We start from the raw sequence: 18557 nt of genomic DNA, 5'->3' as shown, positions 1-18557 counted from the left end.
TGCTGGGTATCCAGAGCTGGAGCAACGCCTCCTGAGAGGTGGGGGGCAAGCTGGGGGAGATGCAGGGCTTGGAGCTCTGCCCAGCCCATCCAGGCGCCCCTGTGGCCACAGGAACGGCAAAGCCAGCGGCTCTCTGCAGCCTGGCGGGGGATAACCACACTCCCACAGACGTCATCTCCTGGAAGATCCCGGCACGTCCAGAGGCTCCTCCGGCAGATCCCCGAGCCTCCTGCCACAAGGGGGAACTCCGAGGCTGGAGAAATCCATCCCAGAGGTGCTCCACAGCTTTTCACTCTCAGCTTCGCCAGGGAGGTTTTTTCCCCAGGGAAGGAGGGAAGGATGCTCTGCTCTCGATGGGCACAACGGGCCTCGGACCCCTTTGCTTGCCCCAAACCACCTGAAGGCACCTCCCGTCACCCTGCCCCAGGGGAGGGCTTGGGTTCATGGGATTCCTGTCTCTGACCTCCTTTCCCCAGCTGATCCAATCCGAGGGATGAAGGCCAGGCAGGACACACGGCTCACGAAGGGGGAGGGAGTTTAACTGAGTGAAGGAGCGTAGCAGGGCAACGTTTCCGAGACATCGCTGAGAGTACCACAAAAAAAGCCACAGATTCTGCGTGGGTGGCTCGGTCAAGCAAGGACAGCCTGGACACTCCTATCATGACTGGGAAGGAAAGCCAACAGGACTTCCAGGAAAAATGTCACTGGTCTGGCTCCTGCTGCTGTCCTGTAGCACCCACACAGGTACAGAGGGAGCAGGATTTCTATCCCAGCCAGACTTGCCACACTCTGGAGTGAGCCCAGAGCCCTCCAGGAGGGCAGGGATAAGACTGAGCACTGGTCCCCAGTCTGGCTGGCACCATCCAGCTTTGTATTCCCACAGCCAGGTCAGGCTTTGTGGCCGCTGCTCTCCCACATGGACATTCACCTTCACCTCCACGAAGGCTCCAGCCCCCCCAGCAGCAGAGGATGGTGTTTGATTTGGCCACCTGGCTCTCCAAACAAACAGGGCGGTTCCAAGACAAAGTTCCCTGTGGTGCTGCTCACATGGAGCCTATGGGAGGGTCTGTTTGGGGAAAAGTATCAGATAAACTCCAGCTGGGTGGGATCCAGGGCTGAGCAGAACCCACGGGGGGTCCCCACTTGTCTGAGCCCCAAGCCCACATGTGGGTGATGCAGGAGCATCGATGACATCGGAGGCAAGCACACCTGGAGGGGACCTGGGCAATGCTGCATCACGTGGAGAAGTAGCACCAAGGGGGGCAGAGAGGCAAATGAAGGTGATGAGAGGTGCAGTGGCATTGGGAAGTCTATCCAAAACCTTGGGATGACAATATCTCCCCGTGGCTTCAGTCTGCACAGGGACACTTTCAGGAGAAAGGAAAACATTCCTTGGCAGACAAATGTATTGGGAAAAGGGTGGGGGATGGTGAGGAATTTGTTTGCCCCCAAGATGGAGTACCAGGAGTGAGGGAGAAAGAGACAAAACACAGAACAGGGAAGAAAGATGCCAGGAGGGTGGAAAAAAGAGGCACGGAGCAGCAGGATTAGCAATGACAAACTTGCAGCTAAACTGGGCTTATGTCAGCATGTATTACCCGGGAGTGACGAGGGCTTGCTCATCTGCCTTTTATAAGTGGCAAAGTCTCCCTCCATCCTGTTTACTATGAATTAGCTGGCATATGTCTAATCGTCTTTGCAAGCACCACTCGACTGGCAGAGATTAAGGCCCTGCTCCTCCTCCAAACCAAGCACTGCACTCCACTGCAAGGCAGCAGGACACTGCTCCCACCAGGCTGCCCAGGGAGGGGACCGAGGATGGCACTCAGCGACACAAAGCAATTCCCCCCAGCCTCACAGCCCTCCAGAAACCCAAACTCCTAAAGCAGCCAGGCCTCAGACCAAGAAATCCCTGTTCCTCCAAGGGAGCCTGAGCAGCTCTCCCATGAGACAAGCCCACCACTGTGCCTGCTTCAGATCCAAAGGCGTGGGATGCCATCACCTGGATAAGCCATCAGGTAAATGGGGACAGGGAAATCAGCACTAACAGGGACTCGAGAGACCAACAAGAATTAAACCCTTGACTCCTTTCCAAGCAACTGCTGCACTTGAGCACGCTGCCAATTGCAGAACCTGACTGGTTTCCATCAAGAGCCATGAAAACCAGCTTTAGCCAGGGATTCACATGGAGAAGAGCAGGGATGGTGAAACCCAGGGCATTTATTAAACAATAAAGCGGTGCAAGAGGTGCGTGCGTGGGGGGTGTTTGCATGGCCAGCTGCCCGCCCTGGGGTGTGTGTTGTTTGGCCAGCAAGGTGCTGCCTGGGTGGTGGGAGACCCTTGGCTGACACTGGACTGTTAGTCAGGCATGTCAAAACAACCTTGGAGGGCTTGGAAAATCCAGCTCGCAGACAAGGCTGCTCCACCGCAGCAGCAGGAGCCCTCAGAGCCAGAGCAAACAGTGACTCAGGAAGGGAAGAGCACGGGAGATTACAGGGAGCTGGGTCTGCTGGGAGGCAGTGAGGGGCACTGAGAAAGGAGGCTGCTCTCACCTGCACAGGCTGGATTTGAAGACCTGACAGCCCTCCTGCCATGATGCTGAGGAAGCAGAGCAGCTCCGTCTGCCCCAGGGCACGAGCAGCCTGAGATCAGGACTGCGGGAGCCCTGAGCCTTGCAGAACATCCTCACTCTTAAGCAAATGTTTTTCCCTCTATATCCCACACAGTCGTTCAAGAACAGAGATAAATTCAACAGAGCCTTATCTCTAGCAGCTATTAGCGTGTTTGTGCACCAACATCTAGGTGGGATCAGGAGAGAGAGGAAGCCTCCCTTTCCCACTGACAGTCCACCCTTGCTCCCACACCCCAGCAGAGGAGAGGGAGTTGTATCCACGCAGTCCCAGCCTGGGGAAGCAGCGCTGCTGTTGCCAGCGACGTGCCCAGCTGTGCAGAGACCTGAGCTGGGTCACCAGCCCGAGCACCCACCCTGCCACTCCCCGAGCTGGTGCCACCCCCGGGCTCGCCTTGGCAAGGGCACAGTCGGTGTGACGAGCAATGACCAGCTGGCCTGGGTTTGCTGGGGGCCGTGGCAGGGCAGCGAGGCCTTGGCTGTGAACAGGAGATGTGCACCACGCCACAGGCTGCCCGGAGGCTGCCCTGGGCCAGCCAGATGCTGTTTGCTCGGCAGGGAGAGGAAAGCCCTGCTCACACAGCAGCCACACGCCACGGCTGCCTCGCGCCTCTGCGCCGGGGGATCGCAGCTTCCAGCAGGCTGGGGCTCCGGAGGGTGCTGGAGCCAGGCAGGCAGCGCTGCTGGGTGCTGGAAGGACGAGGAGACAAGGCTGGGGACACCTGGTTCAAGGCCACCTCTAATCAGTATCGCTGTCTTCTCCATGCCTGGACCAGCACGGGGTAAGGGAGCTCAGCTCGGGGATGTCCCCAGGCATGTGGCTGCCTCAGGCCAGGAGCACTGAGCGTGCAGCTTGGAGGCAGCTGCAGGGAGCTCTGAGCAGGCACCGCGCTGTGCTGCAGGACGAGGAGGCAGCCGTGGCCCTCTCTCAGGGGGTTTGCTGGCTCCTCTGTGTAGCTGTCACCCCAGCACGCTGCTGCAGGCAGCACCCGAGGAATGCATTCCCCACATCCCAGGCTCTGCTGCTGGGGCCGTGCGTATTTAGCAGGAAGGTTTCCATGCATGGCCAGTCCCCAGTGCTCACTGCCTGCCCTGCTGACCACAGACGTGAGAGCCCTTGTGCACAAAATATCCCGAGAAAACTGCCTCTAATTAGAGGGTAGAGTTAAAAATACCCATAGTCCATAAAGAGAGGGAGGCAGACAGGGAAAAGGCACATGCCAGTGTGACTGACGCCCCAGGAGGGAGACGAGATTAGGAGCCACTCAGCCTCACACATACAAATGATTCAAAATAGATGAGCATATGCCTGAGCAATGAACCAGGGGGAAATGATGGGACTGGTGTAGGAGTGGGGTCATGGTCTGTGACACCAGGGAATCAACAGCTTGTCTAGACTCCAGAAGACAAAAAAAGAGATGCTGTCTTCAGCTAGGAGTGAGAGGCACTGTAGCACGAGGCTGTCCGTAAAAAGCTGCCCAAGCAGCAGGAGTGGTGGGGAAGAGGGATGGACACAGGCCAGACACCTTCATCTCCTCCCAGAGCTGCTGAGAATGATCTGGGGTAAAGGGCTCCTGATATCAGGAGTGATGTGCATAAACACATACCTGCAGAGGCTAAAGTGAGCCTACAAACCCTCGAAGACGAGGCAGCACTTTGCTTCCAAACGTCCTGCCCAGTCAGTCTGAGAGGTCCTGTCTCACCAAGGGGAACCAGGCCTGTTCAGCCAAGGGTGGGATACAGCTCCTGCTCACCCCAGTGCAGCTCTGGGGAGACTTTTCCTCTCTGGTGGCCATTCTGTCCCCAGCTGCCCACATCACCCGTGACCTTCCATCTGCCACACGCAAAGGTGGCTCTAGAGACACTTCAGATCATCCAACAAATTCACGTCTGCTGGTGTTTCCCCCTGAGAAAACACAGTGGCCCAGAACCCTCCTCTTCTTGTAAAGTTTTTTCTTTAACAGAGCAGATTCCTCCCAGTTCTGCCCCTCCCACCTGGGCACCACAACCTGCTCCCACCTCTGAGAGCAGCCAAACCCTCTCTCTGGTGGAGCTGTCTGCCAGGACCTCCCTCTTCCCAGGCCAGCAGTGGCCTGCCACAATCACAGCATCAGAGTTAGAGAGGTCTGGAGCGAACCTGCTGGCTGGGAAGGGTCCAGATGGACAGCCCTGAGGGCTCAGCCGGGCTGCTCCTCCGCACGCGAGGTACGGCACAGCTCGCTGGCAGAGTCCCGGGAGCCCCGGTGCCTCGGATAATCACATTCCTGCCTGCCATGCGGCCTGCTACTGAAAACCCATCGTGACAGGCACAGCCTGTTATTACAGGTCTGAGCAGCTTCTTCTCAGCAGGGCTTGAAACTCAATTTGGGCCTCCAGGCACTGCAAGCATCAGAAGGATCCATTTTCTCTGAGTCGCCTTCAGATGCCAAACACCTGATGTACAACACGCTCCATACAACCTTTGGAAATCCCTAGGGGGTTTTTTTTCCAGTCTAGTCCTTGGTCACCTTCTCTCTGTTCTTACAAGTGCCAGGAGTGAGGCTCCACTGCCTTATCCCACATTTTGTTCTCCATCACTCCCCACCACAGGCTGTCCTGGAGCTCAGGAAGGCTCCCTGGCAGGGCCTGTGCCCCCTCCCTATCATCCTACAGATTTGTCTTCTTGTTTGGAGCATGGATTGGAGAACCCTTCAGAGATCAAAGAAACCACAGGAAGAGGTCCCTCGTCATGCCTGAGTACATCCCTGTGCCACACAGGGCTGCCCTTAGCATGTATTTTATTCTAGTTACTTGTTTCAACATTGAATAAGGAAAAGGGAGCTCCATCTCTGTGTGAAAATCGATGTTTTACACAGCAGTGCTTTGCCATCCTGGGTTGATGGGCGCTGCAATTCCTGTATAATATTTATTGTACTCCTCAAGCTTGTTGAGTTTCCCGTTTCAAAGGGCTCCTGGGAGGCGATGGCAGCTGAAAAGACAGGATCTGGCTGCAATGAAACCACGGAGGCAGCACAAAGAGGAGAGCTGGCACCGGTTGTATCAGCCTGAGACAAGCAATTGGCACGTTCCTCCGGTGCAGGATGGGTATCCGAGATGATGCTCGAGGTGTCATGCCCTGGTGTTATCCATGAAGGTTATATCTGCTCTGCTAGTTGACTCCAAAGCCAGCCTCTGCCTGCATTGATTATTCACAGACACACTCTCAGGGCAGCCTAGGCTGAGCTCCAGCAGCCTGGAGAGGGAAATCAAGGCTTAGGAGAGCTCCTCAGAGCAGATCCAGCTCCCCCTCGAGTGGCCCAGATGGCCTGGGGGAGCCAGCACACCTCAGCACAGTCCTGTGGCTGTCCCAGCACGGATCACCCCCAGTCAGAGCAGCACAGACTGTTTGGGTTGGAAGGGGCCTCAAAGATCATCCAGTTCCACCCCCTGGCACAGGCAGGGACACCTTCCACCAGACCAGGTTGCCCCAAGCACCATCCAAACTGAAATAATTTCCTTTTTTTCTGCAGTCCAGCGAGAGACCTCTCATCCTTCTTTGTCTCTTCTGTCTCATCTCCTCTCTGCCCTGATCAAGCTGCTGCTGGAAGCTAAAGAGGATCCTGACACCTCAGTGATTGCACTTTATCGCTGATTATATTCGCTGTCATCACATTTTACTTCTCCTGTCAGAGCAGCCCAAATGGACTGTGTTAAAATGATTCCTTACTCAACAGGGACCCAGCCCAAAGACTGCCAGAGCCAGGTTTTAAGGAATATAGCCTTATTAGGCAATTCCTTCCCCTTCATCCTCAGGGAAATGTCCTGTCTGGCCATTAGAATTGATGAGACTCCCTGTATTAATTTCACCGGGCTCAGATCAGCCCTTTAAATCTACTCATTAGCATCTCGAGTTAGATCTGCTACGTTATCAAGTTAAATACATTTTTACATCCCTTAACTTCTGCCAGCTCTGCTGAGCTGGTTTACAGAGCAGAGGAGAGCTCTGGCTTTCATTCCAGCTGCTTGATCTTCAACAGCTTCTTAATTACATCCTCATCAGACTCTGCTGGCAGTGACGCAAGAGCCAGCATTAACACAGAACTCGCTCAATTCGAGGCCACTGTCCCACGCTGATAATTTTTGTTGCTTTCTGTTAATCAAAGAAAAAGGTCCTGGGGCGCTTTTGAGGACCACACAGTAGCTCAGGATGCTCTTTGTGCAAAGAGCACATTTTTCAGGGCAGAATCTCTAAATCAAACATTTGGTTGTGTCAGAAAGGATTTGGTCCAGCACAAGAGCTGGGGGAAGGTGTCGCTGCCCATGGCAGCGGGTTGGAACGAAATGATCTTTATGGGCCCTCCCAACCCAAACCGGTCTGTGATTCTATGATTCAGGAAGTTCCTCAGGAGCAGCACTTTCTGCCCGGCTGCTTGTTTGTGTTTCTTGCTCACTTTGTTACAAGTTTATAGTGAAATTCAGACCGATGTGAGTTGGCTTTTTAGGGAAAATTCTCAGAGAAATCACTCTTTTTAGGGGTTCTTGTTAAATACAAGGGGAAACACCTACTTTGGAGCAAAACTTGGATGGGTTTTATAACTAAAATGTTGCTAATATTCTGGTTCAAAACCACTTAAAGTCCTCCCAGAGCCGTACTCGGGGTGAGTTTCCTTCTCTCCACAGGGCTTAACCAGCAGTTGGGACCGGCACCTCTCTGCATCCCTCTCCCCGCCCGCGGGGGTCCCACTGCCGGGACCATCCCTTCTCCCCATTCGCGGGGGTCCCACGGGCAGGACCGGCCCCTTTCCCCACAGTCTGTGCATGTCACTGCCGGGATCATCCGCTCTCCCCCACTGCGGGGGTCTCACCCCCAGCATCATCCTCTCTGTCTATCCGCCGGAGTCCCACCGCCAGGACCATCCCCTCTCCCCATTCTCGGGGGTCCCACTGCCGGGACCATCCTCTCTCCCCATTCTCGGGGGTCCCACTGCCGGGACCATCGCCTCTCCCCATTCTCGGGGGTCCCACTGCCGGGACCATCCTCTCTCCCCATTCTCGGGGGTCCCACTGCCGGGACCATCCCCTCTCCCCATTCTCGGGGGTCCCACTGCCGGGACCATCCTCTCTCCCCATTCTCGGGGGTCCCACCGCCAGGACCATCCCCTCTCCCCATTCTCGGGGGTCCCACTGCCGGGACCATCGCCTCTCCCCATTCTCGGGGGTCCCACCACCGGGACCATCCCCTCTCGCCACTCGCGGGGGTCCCACTGCCAGGACCATCCCCTCTCGCCACTCGCGGGGGTCCCACTGCCGGGACCATCGCCTCTCCCCATTCTCGGGGGTCCCACCGCCGGGATCATCCCCTCTCCCCATTCTCGGGGGTCCCACTGCCGGGACCATCCCCTCTCCCCATTCTCGGGGGTCCCACCGCCGGGATCATCCCCTCTCCCCATTCTCGGGGGTCCCACTGCCGGGACCATCCCCTCTCCCCATTCTCGGGGGTCCCACCGCCGGGACCATCGCCTCTCCCCATTCTCGGGGGTCCCACCGCCAGGACCATCCCCTCTCGCCATTCTCGGGGGTCCCACCGCCAGGACCATCCCCTCTCCCCATTCTCGGGGGTCCCACTGCCGGGACCATCCTCTCTCCCCATTCTCGGGGGTCCCACTGCCGGGACCATCCCCTCTCCCCATTCTCGGGGGTCCCACTGCCGGGACCATCCTCTCTCCCACTCGGCGGGCCCAGGGCGCGCCCTGCCCGGGGGTTCGGTGCGTTCCCCCTCCCCTCCCCTGCCCGCCGGGCCCGCCCCCGGCCGGTGCCCCCGCGGAGCCGGGACCGGGCTCGGCAGCACCCCCGCCCCCGGGCCGGCGCCGCCCGGGCAGTGCGCAGGCTCGGCTCGGCTCCGCACACCCCATCATGGCGCTGCGGCGGCCGGAGCTGCTCCGGCTCCTGCTCCTGCCCCTGCTCGGTGAGTACCGCCCGGCACCGCCCGCACCGCCCGGCACCGCCCGCCGCCAGCCCCGCGCCCCGGGGAGCGGGATGCGCTGCCGCCGTCCCGATCGCGGAGTGAGAGAGGGAGGAGGGATGCGCTGCCCCCGTCCCGATCGCGGAGTGAGAGAGGGAGGAGGGATGCGCTGCCCCCGTCCCGATCGCGCAGTGAGAGCGGGAGGAGGGATGCGCTGCCCCCGTCCCGATCGCGGAGTGAGAGAGGGAGGAGAGATGCGCTGCCCCCGTCCCGATCCTGGACTGCGAGAAGGAGGAGGGATGCGCTGCCCCGGTTGCGATCCCAGGGAAAGAGGGAGATGCGCTGGCCGGTTGGGATCCCGGGGCAGGGAGGGAGGAAGGATGCGCTGCCCCCGTCGCGATCCCGGGAAGGGCAGGGATGCGCTGTCCCTGTCCGTGCCCCGACAGGGATGCGCTGGTCCGATCCTCGCCACGGGGAAGGGAGGGAGGGATGCGCTGGCCCGAGCGCGGGGGGATGCGGGGACAGCGTGGGAGCCGCCGGGATAGGGGATGGGACGGCACACGGGGTCCAGGGCCGGCCGGCAAGAAGGACCTGCCGGGAGCGTGATGCTGCCGGGAGCGTGGGACGCACACACTCGCACAGGACCGGGGGAAACATCCCAAAACCCAGCTCAGCAAGGAGCAGGTCCAGGGCTGAGGGTGCCAGGAATGTGCAGGCTCGGCAGGCAGGCAGGGCGGACACTAGTGCCTATTCAAGACCAGGCACAGGCGCCTATTGTTCGGGGGGCCCCGCATGAATGTTTGCAGTTTTAATTGCAAAAACATTTGCTAATTCCGCTCAGGAATGAATTTGGGCTCATTTGTTGTCTGGCTATTAATAGCTGGGGGGATGAGGAGGGGGACAGCAGCCGGTGGGCTCGCGTTGTCCTCCCCCCTCCGCCCAGATGGCAGGAGGAGAAGACGGGGTGGAGTGGGGTTAGGCTGACAACCAGCCTACAGCTGAGTACCAAAATACATGGGCTGAGCATGTACACACTCACCAGTCACTGTTTTGGGTCAACTCGAGGCTGAAGTGAATGGAAATATTTCAAACAGTTTATCTAAGGACAAAAAACAATCCTCCAGCGACTCCAGAGAACTTGCAGAGTCGCTTTGGGCCTCAAAGAAAGTGAGATTTGGGCGCTCTTTACCCAATCAGTGAGCGGAGGGGTGCGAAGATGACTCTGACACTCATCCTCAACAAGGAGAGGGTTGTCACGCGCTCCAGGCTCTGGTGTTCGCTTGCTTTGCTGCGGTTTGGAGCAGAAGCAGCTTCAGTGGGAGAAATGGGGAGTGCCTGATCCCGGAGCATCACACAGTCTGCCCGGTGCTAACTCTGGATTCAGCTGCTCCCTTCGAATGGGAAAAACCACAGACTTAACACGACTTTCCCTCACAGCGGGGCTGCAGGGTAGAAAGGTGCCTCATTTCCTTCCTCAGTTACTTGAGCAGAGCCTGAGTGTCCTGTTGAACCTGGCCTAAAAGATAGGGAGACTGGAAACAAACTCCAGATATTTCTGCCTTTCTTCAGACAATAGTTGTTAAAAGCAGCCAAACAGCACTGGTTTCACACCCTTGCCTGAGAGCATTCAGCTGGTGAGTGAACGCAGTGGCACCAGGCTTTGCTTTCCATTAAATTTAAAAAGTGCCTCATCCTGGGTTGATTTCCAGTAATGTTTAAATGTGGGGTCATAAGCCCAGAAGATTGGGCAGAGTGAGGTTGAGAACAAAAAGGTTTCTTCCACCATGCCTGACTTGAGGGACTGGGGGCACCCCACTAAAATAGGGCTATGCTGTCAGCAGTACTTAAAATTAGACTTGTACTGAAGCCTGCAGGGCTGGTGCTGGATAGTGGGATGGGAGTGTGACTGGAAGGATGTGTTTATGCCAACCGATTACTTGGGGGAGAAAAAACAAAAAGGCATGAAAAGAAGGAGACAAAGCTCACAAGATGCTGAGATCCCAAGGTCTGACCTGCTCTAGACTCTTAAGGTGCTGCTTTGACTCCCAAGTGCTGTGAGCTAGGGTTGCCTCCTGCTGTGTGTTACTGCCAGAACAGCCCCTGTTCTTGATCGTGGCCTTAAAACATTGCCAGGAAACGGGAGCCAGTGAAGCATGGAGCATTCAGTGCATTCCCAGCTCTAGGCACCAAAAGCATCTAAAGATTCTGCACATCAGGGAAATGCCATGGTCATAATTAAAGCAGTGGAAGCTCTTGGCGGCACTGATGGAGAGTGAGGCTTACGACTGACATCAGTTCTGCCTCGAGGGCTCTCCTTGCCAGCTTCCCCGTGGAAACAAATATTTGGATTTTAGAGGATTTCACGTGCTGGGCTGAGAGCAGAGCTGTGGAGACCCTCCCAAAACTCTTGAGTATTTCCTGTTGAAAATAGAACATGCTGGTAGCTCACAGTCCTTGATGGGGAGATACGGGCAAGTCCCAGGCACATTTCAGTTTTAAAGCTCATTACATTCAAATCTCCTTTTTGATTTAATTCTGAGGGCTTGGTAATAGGTTGGATTTCGCAAAAGGCTTTTTAAAATCTATGGAGTAGAAGTTCTAATTTCCTTTTTTTTTTTTTTTTTCTTTTAATATATGAAGTCCATCTGTCCCAGCCACCAACAACTGTTGTGAGTCAGCTGTCAGTGCCAAAAACCACTCGGTGGAAATGTTGACTCTCTTGCAGTGATGATAAGTTGCTTGTTGGTATTTTCTGGTGGGAAGTATTTGCAGTATCGCTTTCTTTTCAGCAGGCAATAAAAAACCGGGACAAACAGCTTTGAGAGCCCTGCCAAAATCAGACGCTTAATAACATCTTCCAAAAAATTCCTAGGAAGGGCTTGGTGTTCCTTTTTGGGTAAGCAGGATCTGGCATCGCCACCAAAGAGTGGTTGGATGCACATCTCCTTTACAGCTGTTGACAAAGAACGCGACACCAGCACATTCCCTCTTGCCCCGAATACTTCTGAGAATTTCTTGGTTGCTGAAACACGAGGAGATTCAAAGAGTAAAATGTGTTTGCTTTAGTCTGTGGACTGAGATGTTGCTCTGCTTTGTGAGCTTGGGTTCTTTCAGTGTTTATTTTCCCTGTACAAGTTGAATTCTGGGTCTCTTGGCCTGCTGCAGTTGTTTTTCAATTATCTGTCCACACACTGAGGATTTGCACCAGGGACACGCTTGGAGTTGCCAAAAAATCACCTAAACAAGTAAATAAAGCGGAATGAGCTGCTGCATTTAGCTCCACAAACAAGGACAAAAGCTGTGGGTGGCCTCCTGTCAGTTTGCCCCTAACTTTAGCCATCTCCAAGGGGCAAAGCAACGATCAGCCCCCACTCGCTCCTGCTTTCCTTGCAGCATGCTTGGATTATTAGTTAAGTTTCTCTTGCAAATTGGGCTGGCTGCTTGCTCGTCCTCTGCCATGAGTGTTTGTGTGTTGAAGCAGAACTGGCCTCCCAGTTGTATATTTAGAGCTAATGCTTCACAGTTGATTGCATCAAGCCCTGATGATCCCGAGAAGGTTCGTGAACTCCTTACGGAGCCAGCCTGAAGTGGTGGGAGGGAGTTAGCAAAGGCAGAGATTTCCACAGGCCAGCAGGATCCTGAGTCCTCGAGAGTCCTTGTCTGCACAACAAGAGCTTGTGTTGCCAACATGCCCCTCAACGAGATAAAACCACTGCTCTGTGCAAAAAGGAGCTGGTGGCCTGCTTGGAAACTGCTGTTTATGTGAAAAGAGATGAGTTCCAGATATAAAATTAATTAGGATAATTACATTCTCAATCTGGCTTCTGTATCGACTGGAATCTGAGCTGCAGCGTCTTCTCCCGATTGATAAGGGCTGGTTGCCTTCCCTCAGAACCCCCAGGGAGTATCGTGTTTTTATGAGACAGGATCAAAACCCAGCTCAAACAGCACATCAGTTCTGTGTGGTGGAGGAGTTAAGGGTGTGTGCAACAAACCCCAGTCCCTCGCTGAGTCAGGACATGGCCTCAGAACCAGCTAATGGCTTTAATTGCACTAATGAATGTTCTGGACACAGCCTGAAATTTCCCCCAGAGGGCCTGGATTGCTGTTTGGGTGCAGTTCTGGCAACAGCTGTGCTTGGGGCAGAGGAAATACCTGCTGGGTCACAGTGCTCCAGCTCCCTGCTGGAAACCAGAGGTTTCACTTTCAGAAGAATAAATAATAACATAAAAACTGGACTTATTTTTGGCTGGAAGGCTCAGCTCTCTGTTTGCTTGTGACCCTTCAGAGCACCAACATCCACAGGAATAACCTGAGGGGAGAGGTGTTGTTTGGAGAGTTTCAATTCTTTTTTTTTTTTGTGGGGACTTACCAAAATATACCTGTGAGGAGCAGGACAGTGAGGAGTTCATGGACTCCATTCCATGGGCTTCACCAGAACACTGGTCTCAGGCATAATCAACTCCTCACAAACTCCTGCTTCTCATTTCAGAGGTCAGGTAGCTTCCTTGGGGAATAAACGTTGAGAGAGGTATTTTAAAGATGTTTCCTGCTCAGGCACAGCCAGCTGAGGTCCTGGTGTCACTTTGATGGCCTTGCTGCCACTCTAAGGAAGCTTTGTGTGACTCCTGGGCAGGACTTCAGCTGTCCAGCACAGGGAGGGCAGCACCAAGACAGCTGCAAACGGAGCTGGAGTCCTGTTCTTCAGAGCAGCATCCTCAGCCAGGCCTTCAAATGTCTTAGAAAAAAACCCCAACATGCAAAAAGTGAGGTTTGGAGAGGGAGTTCCTCTGCAGTTCCTCAGTGTCTTGTCAAAGGTGCTTCTCTGCTGCATTGGGGATTGGAGAAAATTGCTTTAGGTGCATGTTCCAAACCAGAAAACAGGCAGAGAAAGGAGCAGCAGAGGCAGGAGCAAAATTTATAAATAGGAGTTGACAAAAAAAAAACCCCAAACCCAAACCAAACAAACCCCCCCTCCAAAAAAAACCCCAACCAAATATCTCAGAAATTTCTCCAGCTCCTGAGAGCGCAGTTGGGTCAGGTTCCCATGAACTCACCTGTAAAATGCTGAGACCTGTCAGATGAGAGTCCAGTCAGCTCTGGGCTGGCACTGACTAATCAGAAAGAAACTAAGCCACCTACGTGTTGTAACCTGACAGCCCACAGGTACTTCAGATAAGCTTGAAAAATTAATGGGAATCGTTCTGTCATGCAAGAATTGCTTGTCAGTATAAATAATCCCAGGTATTGGGTTCTGTGGTGCCCCTCATTGGCTGGAGCACAGGGTTTAAGACTCAGTCACAAGGGGAAATGAAGGTTTTTCAGAGCACCAGTAGATGAAGTAGATGAAATTAAATTGTGTTCAGATAATGCTCAAGATTTTCTTTTTTTTTTGTTTTAAGTCATAAATCCCAGGGATTTCAGAGTTAAAGCCAGAACATGCTCGAACCTACTCCCTTCAATGTACCTGATTATTACAAAACAAATGTGAGATCAGCGGGTTTTTTAAGAGTCCTCCTAATTCGTTTGGGCACAGCTGGCTCGTTTGAAGACACTGAGCTCTAAAACTGCAGCGTGCCAGGGACTTACTATATCTTTGGCATGTGGCTAAAAAGCAGCAGTGGCCCATGTTCAGCAGTATTTCACGATTTTTAATCACGCTATTAAAAATATATTTCGGTGGCCTAGGTAAGATTTTCTGCTGAGCTGGAGAAATCCACTGAAATCTAAGGGGATTTGTTCCTATTACTAGGCTGGGTTTCTAATGCCCGTGACCTCTTCTGAAAATCCCTGCCTTAATAAACTTTGGGCAATTTCTTATATAAGTGGCCAGTGTTTGACAGAGAGGATGTAAATTAGGACACTTTTGGGCTCTGTTTTGAAGGGTGGGAATGAAATACTTCTAAAATTTCAGGCCTGTTGAAAGCACCAGACTTCCCTGCTCACTCCCCTTGATATATCTAATTAAGCTGCCATTTCTGACACCCTTGCCTAGTACATCTCAAGATGTCCAACCATGAGGTTGGTTCAGTGGTTGCTGAAGGAGCCCATAAAACCCCACGTATCCAAAGGAAGTTGGGAGTTGTGTTTCATTAGAGACATGGAATAAGGCTGGCAAGCAAGGTCATGGAGGAGAGCTCTTTTGAGAGCCAGGCTTGCCTTTCAACAGAGAAACAGAGCTCTGCACAGCAGTCCTGCTTTTTGTTCCCAGTGGAAAGGTTCCTGCCACTTCTCATCCCTCTGGGGTGGCTGTGTGTTCTCTCAGACCTCGAGTGGAGGTGGCTGCACAGCAGAGAACTTAATGATTTTGTCTGTGTGTAAATGTACAAGGCTCTGCTTGATCTTTCAGCCCCAAAATCACCGATGGAGACAGCATTTTTTGTTTTGCTAGGATGTTATCCTTGGAAAACAGAGGTTTGATGGATGTTACTGCTGTTACCTGCGTTACAAACAGCTTCTGTTCACGGCTGTTTGCTGGGGGCTGACAAAAAAAAAGAGAAAGAAAAAGCAAAAACTCACTGTCCCAATTTGTGCCCTCGCTCACTGGAAGCTCCCTGAAAGATGAACTCATGGTGCTATCAGGCTGCCATGAAGATGAGGAGCGTTCCTGGGAGTATGGGATGGGAACTGGCTGCGTGAATCTCGGTGCTGGAAAGAGCCCCAGTGTCCACAGCAGCTTTTCCCATGTACCCCAGGGTCCATTAAGGAGATTGCTGCCTGCTAATGGACTTCCTCCTGAGGCTCTGGCTGCTGACACTCTCCTGAATGATTTCCGGCAGCTCACGCAGCAGGGAAGGTGTTGCAAAGTCCTGCAGCTCTTGCTGCTTCTGTGAAATAGCTTTTATCCCCTCAAAGGAAACATACCAACAGCTATTTTTAATACACACTTAAATCTCTGCTTTAATATTTTTCTTCTGTATTGATCTTCAGCAAAAGCTGGGAGATAAATATTTCTTTATACCCACCGCTTTGTTTGGAGATGGTTATTTTTAGAGCCTGGAAAACATCCGCTCTGTGCTAGAGAGGGCCTGGGCATCTTGGAAGGGGAAGTCTCTGGACCTCTGGACTAGCCCTGGCTTCCCCAGCCTGTGGGAGGCCTTGGGGGAAGAGGTTGTTGAGGTGTTTAGATAACAACAAAGTGGAAGGAGTAATGCACCCCCCGTTAGTGTGATTGCTCTGTGCTTTGCTGGCGGGCTTGGAGACACGAGCCATGGAACAGGTTGGCTTCACCCACCACGGATCTCCTTGTTGATCTAGAGGCTTCTACAGCACAGGAAGTGCTGGTTTCCGTCCCTCTGTGCTTTTAGCTGCTCTGCTGAGGTTGCACGTAGTGTACGTGGATGGGGCTGCTCTGATTTCACAGGGATGAAAATAAGCGATGGCTTATCTCCTTCAGAGCTGATGGAGTTGCCTTTGAACTGGCAGAGTGCCTTGTAATTGCCTCCCGAGCCTCGTGGGCTCTCCCTCAAGCAGACCTGGCTGTTTGAGTTGGTAAACATCCTCCCGGAGCTGGTGTTTTCCCTTCATTTTGGCCAGTTTTCAGCATCCCATAAATCTCAGGGCAGCACAGAGCTCTGCCTGCCAGAGCTGCCTCGCGTGTGCTGGAGAGGAGTTTACACCAGGTACCAACCCCTCTCTTCTGCCATCAGAAATGCTCTGGTGGGCCTGGCCGACACACAGCTGTCCTCTCCCACGCAGCAGGGCGAGAGGAGCCCTTTGAAGTCCGTGCTGGGGCTGGCAGCAGTTCCTGAGGCACCCCAGTACCCCCCTCTCCCCCTGCCAACTGCTCCTCGGGTTCTCCAAGCCAACAGCTGAGCCACGATCAGGGCCGATCGTGCTGCAGGGCTGGGGCTTTGCCAGGGGGCAGAGGGGACTCCAGATTCCAGTTTGTTCCTGAGCATGGGAGGATCTGGGGGCTCTTTCCCCACGTCCCAAGGCGTGATCATCGCCCACCAGCATCCCGCTGTTGGTACACAATAGGGATTGTTCTCCCCGCCTGGGCAGGCTCCTGGTGTTCTGCTGCAGGCTCCTTGATCCTCCTCTTTCTGCAAATATTTGGAACAGATCCTGTTTGGCTGTTTTGACAGTTTGACTCAGCTATTAAATGACAAAGGGAAGCTGGACTCAGGTTCACCGTGGTTACAAGCAGCTCTACAAAGAGGGGAGATGAGGGTCAAATTCAGACACGGGGCTGTGTGGGAGAGGTCCTGGCCTCAAGGCTTAGTCCTGGAGCAGGGTTGGATGCAGCAGCTCTGCAAGGGGATCCCTAGCCTTGCTGGCCATGACACGGCGCAGTCCCGAGGAGAGCGTGGTTTTGGAGTGACAAATATGGCATAATTCTGGCTGCTTCCATATTTCCCAAGAGCTTTTCAATTCCTGGCTCATCCTCGGTCACTGCTGAGGCACACATGCCATAAGTCTCACATCTGTCACTCAGCTCCGTGTCCTGGACATGAGGCAAAGACTCTCTTGGCTCCAAAGGCTTCCCTCTTTCCTCCCTCCCGAGTTTCCTCTTGGTGTCTATGTCCCTCACTGAGAAGCAGTAGCTCCTTCAAAGAAATGCAAGGAAGCCCATTTGCAGAATTTACAGCTGCTTCCCCAGGCTTGAGCGTCCTCCTCTTTAAGAGCAAGCTTTTAAGCATGTTCTTAAGTGGGAAGATAAGTGGTGTTACAATCCTTTCATCTTCTGGCTCAGAGCAGGCTGGAGATCACTGATAAGGGGATGACAGCACGAGGAAGATGCATAGGCACCTTTGGATTTAATTCCTACTTTGCAAGGCAGTCTTTAAAGCACATCTCGGGTGGGAGCAGAGGCTGGTAAAATAAAGCTGGGCCTCCCCTTCTCAGCATATGTCTTTTCCTCCTGTCTCTGAGGCAGATCCTCTGTGTGTGCCAGCAGAGCCGGCACAGACTGAGCCGGGTTCTCCGTTCCTGAGCCCTCCTTCTGCTGCTGACATTCGAGGGACTTGGCTGGGGCTGTCTCTAGACACTGTTTCGGCTGGTGGTTTCATTTGCACATTTCTTTTTCTTGCAGCAGTCCTTAAAGCACATTTGAGCTGGGCTTTAAACAGGGCTGCGCTCGCAGCCTCGCACGTGATGGGCTGAGATGCATTCCTGTGCCAGGGGCTGCGAGACAGCACCCTCAGCCTCACGTGGGTGGGAGTCTTCAGACCCCTCTTGGACAAACCCTGCATTCAGCTCCAGAATTCCTGCCTTAGCCCCTCGTCTGCTGGCTGAAACAGGTGGCAAGCATGTGCCTGTGAGGGTCTGTACTGGGGGTGGTCCTCAAGGTCAGCTGTATCCAGCCCACATTCCTGCTGCGTCCCCCCACCTCACCTTCTGGCCCAGCTGGCCCTGGGCCACCCAGCCCAGAGGTTCCTGGCCACGTCCACGCGCTGCTTGTGGAAAACAAACCACTTGAAGGTGGGGTGTCTGTGGGCCAAGCCTGCCCCAGCCTGCTGCCTGCTCCTCCGAGGGAATTGGGGGAAAGTGGCTGGAGCAGAATGTGTCAGACACTCGCCAGCACCCCAGGGCACACACACTGAGCATCCACGTCCTGGGGATGGCACCTGCGCAGCTCCAGAGGCTGCTCCACAGCAGGGCATTCCACAGGCTCTGCTGGGAGCGGTGGAGTTGGCGAGCTCCTGGCCACGCCAGACCTAGGAACAGAGGGAAAAGTGGAGCTGTTTGAGCCAGGGAGTTCCTTGGCAGGGTTTTGGCACAGTCTGCAGGCGAGCACGATCCAGAGGAGGCAGTGCCTCGTGCCCAGAGAAGCCCAGATCCAGGTGCTGCTGTGGATTTTCCAAATGCCTCCTCCTGTTGTGTTCTCAGGGATTTCTGCTCGCAGCTCACTGCATGGTGCCAAGTCTTTCACAGACGAGGCTACAAACCTTCCCACAGCAAGCCCCATCTCTCTGCCCCTCAGGCTCTCTCTGGGGAGCTGCTGCAGCTGGGCAGGGCTGGCTCTGCCACCCCGGACTTGCATCC

General features: G+C 54.2%; 1 protein-coding gene across 1 annotated transcript in view; it reads left to right on the top strand.

Annotated features, from left to right (window-relative positions):
* Window positions 1-8504: 8504 nt before the first annotated feature.
* Window positions 8505-18557, top strand: part of JAM3 (junctional adhesion molecule 3) — a 30378-nt gene continuing 20325 nt past the window's right edge. The window contains exon 1 of the mRNA XM_068994686.1: window positions 8505-8573. Within this exon, the coding sequence (XP_068850787.1) occupies window positions 8522-8573 (52 nt within the window). The 5' untranslated portion in view covers window positions 8505-8521. The remainder of the gene's footprint in view (window positions 8574-18557) is intronic.

Source organism: Aphelocoma coerulescens, chromosome 24, assembly GCF_041296385.1.
Source record: "Aphelocoma coerulescens isolate FSJ_1873_10779 chromosome 24, UR_Acoe_1.0, whole genome shotgun sequence".
Classification (NCBI taxonomy): domain Eukaryota; kingdom Metazoa; phylum Chordata; class Aves; order Passeriformes; family Corvidae; genus Aphelocoma; species Aphelocoma coerulescens.
This window is presented reverse-complemented; position numbering and strand designations above follow the sequence as displayed.